This window comes from Histoplasma capsulatum, genomic scaffold, assembly GCF_000149585.1.
Source record: "Histoplasma capsulatum NAm1 scaffold_1 genomic scaffold, whole genome shotgun sequence".
Classification (NCBI taxonomy): domain Eukaryota; kingdom Fungi; phylum Ascomycota; class Eurotiomycetes; order Onygenales; family Ajellomycetaceae; genus Histoplasma; species Histoplasma mississippiense.
The window spans coordinates 4860047-4862320 of NW_001813982.1; the positions used below are offsets into that span (position 1 = coordinate 4860047).

Genomic DNA, 2274 nt, shown 5'->3' on the forward strand with positions numbered 1-2274 from the left:
AGTTCGGGCGTCGAGGAAATACGATCAGCCTTTCGAAGGCAGACTGTAGATGCGGGAACCCAGTACTCTCGCCCGGCTACCCCAGCGAATAACAAGCTGAACCATTCGGCTCTACGGCTGCTGGTGAGACGATATCCGCAGAGTCCACCAATACCACTTCTGAACTTGCTACGTCACAACCAAGCCAGGAGGGCGTCCAGTCACTGACTGACTCGCAAATGCCATCGACTCTCGTAGGCTCGAAGCGCAACATTACTGGTCCTTCTAATCTTCTTGCTACGGATGGCGAAAAGCTGCAATCAATTGACCCAGACAATCGGGCGGAATCTCTCTCCAAGCGACTGCGCCCTGAAAAACCCGCTGTTAAAGTCCTTCCCTGTCGTTACGAGGAAGCAAATCCCCGCGACCTCGTCGTTTTGATCTCCAGTATGTTAATGGAACTTATCCGCTTTAACGACCAAATCCCCCTCCGCGATGGCCGCCTCACACGGTTCCATTCGCGCAGCCCTCCTCGAATCTCCGTCCATGACTACCTCCAGCGCCTAACAACGCATGCCACCCTTTCCCCTCCTATCCTTTTAAGTATGGTGTATTATATTGACCGATTATGTGCTCTTTATCCTGCATTTACAGTCTCGAGCCTCACTGTACACCGATTTTTGATCAGCAGCGCTACCGTGGCAAGTAAGGGTCTCAGTGACAGCTTTTGGACAAACAAGACTTACGCCAGAGTTGGTGGAATCAGCATCGCCGAACTGGCGCTATTAGAGTTGGAATTTCTGTGGCGGGTTGAGTGGCGTATAGTGCCTCAGCCTGAGGTCCTGGAGGATTATTATCAGCGCCTCGTCGAGCGATGTGACGAGTATGTGATCCAGCCAGGAAAAGATATTGATGCACAACCTACAGAGAAGGATGAGACTGCGGCTACCTCGTCGATTATGCGCAACGGAGGAAGCACCTCTGCTACGGATGCCACGGCCACTACGACAGCCAGCACGAAATAGGAATCCGGAATTTGACAGTCTCCTTCCTGTTGGTTAACTCTGCTCCTTGGAATGAATGCGGCGTATCTCGATGTCCAGTCTCAATGACTTTCAGCTCTGGGGTTTTCAATCGCCAATAGCTCCTCTGGTTAGAAGGAAATCAAAACAATCCAGTTCAGCATTTCCTAAGACACATGGTGATCTCTCTAGGTACACGAATTGGGTCCTTGTTTGGTGGAAACACAAATCTCGAGGATATTTAAACACACTCATATATATACTGTACATGCGTATATACATAGCGTCTCTGGCGATAGCATTTTCTTCAATGTCAGCCCCGCTCTCATAGTTTTCTTCGAATTTTATGTAAGGGTTTTTTTAATCTCATATTGTTATATCTTCCGCGATCCAGTCCATATTTTCCATTCTGTTTACCTTGCACTTGTTATTAGAGGGTGTGTGCCTGGCAAAGAAAGCGCATTTTCAAAAATGGTTGGGGGACATGGCACAAAATATATACATAGTAGGTTTCCATTTTGCTTCAGTTTGGTGTTTCGGTTCTTGATTTCTGATTTTTGGTCCTTTCCCCTCCTTTTACTTATCTGCCTCGGATGTTCAGTTGTCAAAAAAGATGGTTGGAGTAACACTGTAGAGGTTATGTGCATTTAGAAGGGAAATAACAAAAGGTTCCAAGACAATTTGTTCGCTGTATACGACTTCAATATCAAGATACACTTGCACTTCTTGATCTGAATCGCTGACAGTGGCCTGATTACGGTCACATGACTTGACCCTGGTCCGGTTGAAGAATGACTTCATGTTGAAATTATAATCGAAGCCTGGGATACAACTTGAAAAGAGGAAGAAAAATGAACAGCGAGAATATACGGATTCGGCGAACTTCCTCTGCCAGAAGTATGGAACACACTCAAACCTCTCGACCAGCTCATCATATCAACTGTAGATATGTTCTGTTAATGATGCTCGTCTAAAACGAAAAAGAACAAGCTTCAGGCAACTCGAGAGCTGCGCACCAGATAAAAAAAAAAAACCCCAACTATTGTGATATGTATATATGTATACATATTCCTGATATGAATGGGAAAGATGGATTCATTTAAAGATATACAGCCACTGCGGGGCCATGTTTCGTTATTGAAGACAGTGCAGGAGACTCGTTCAGGGAAGGATTCAGGTGAGAAATTTTATACATTCATTCCCGCACCCCACAAATCACAGCATAAAAATAGGGTGACCGACCTAACAGAAATCTGCGGCCAAGAGTAAAACA

At 45.9% G+C, this 2274-nt stretch overlaps 1 protein-coding gene across 1 annotated transcript; it reads left to right on the forward strand.

Moving 5' to 3' along the window:
• Window positions 1-218: 218 nt before the first annotated feature.
• HCAG_01370 (conserved hypothetical protein) lies at window positions 219-1004 on the forward strand (the record flags this gene model as incomplete). Its single annotated transcript, XM_001544273.1, has 2 exons — window positions 219-426; window positions 634-1004. 2 exons carry the CDS (start codon window positions 219-221, stop codon window positions 1002-1004), a joined length of 579 nt encoding a protein of 192 aa, XP_001544323.1.
• Between the last annotated feature and the right edge of the window lie 1270 nt (window positions 1005-2274).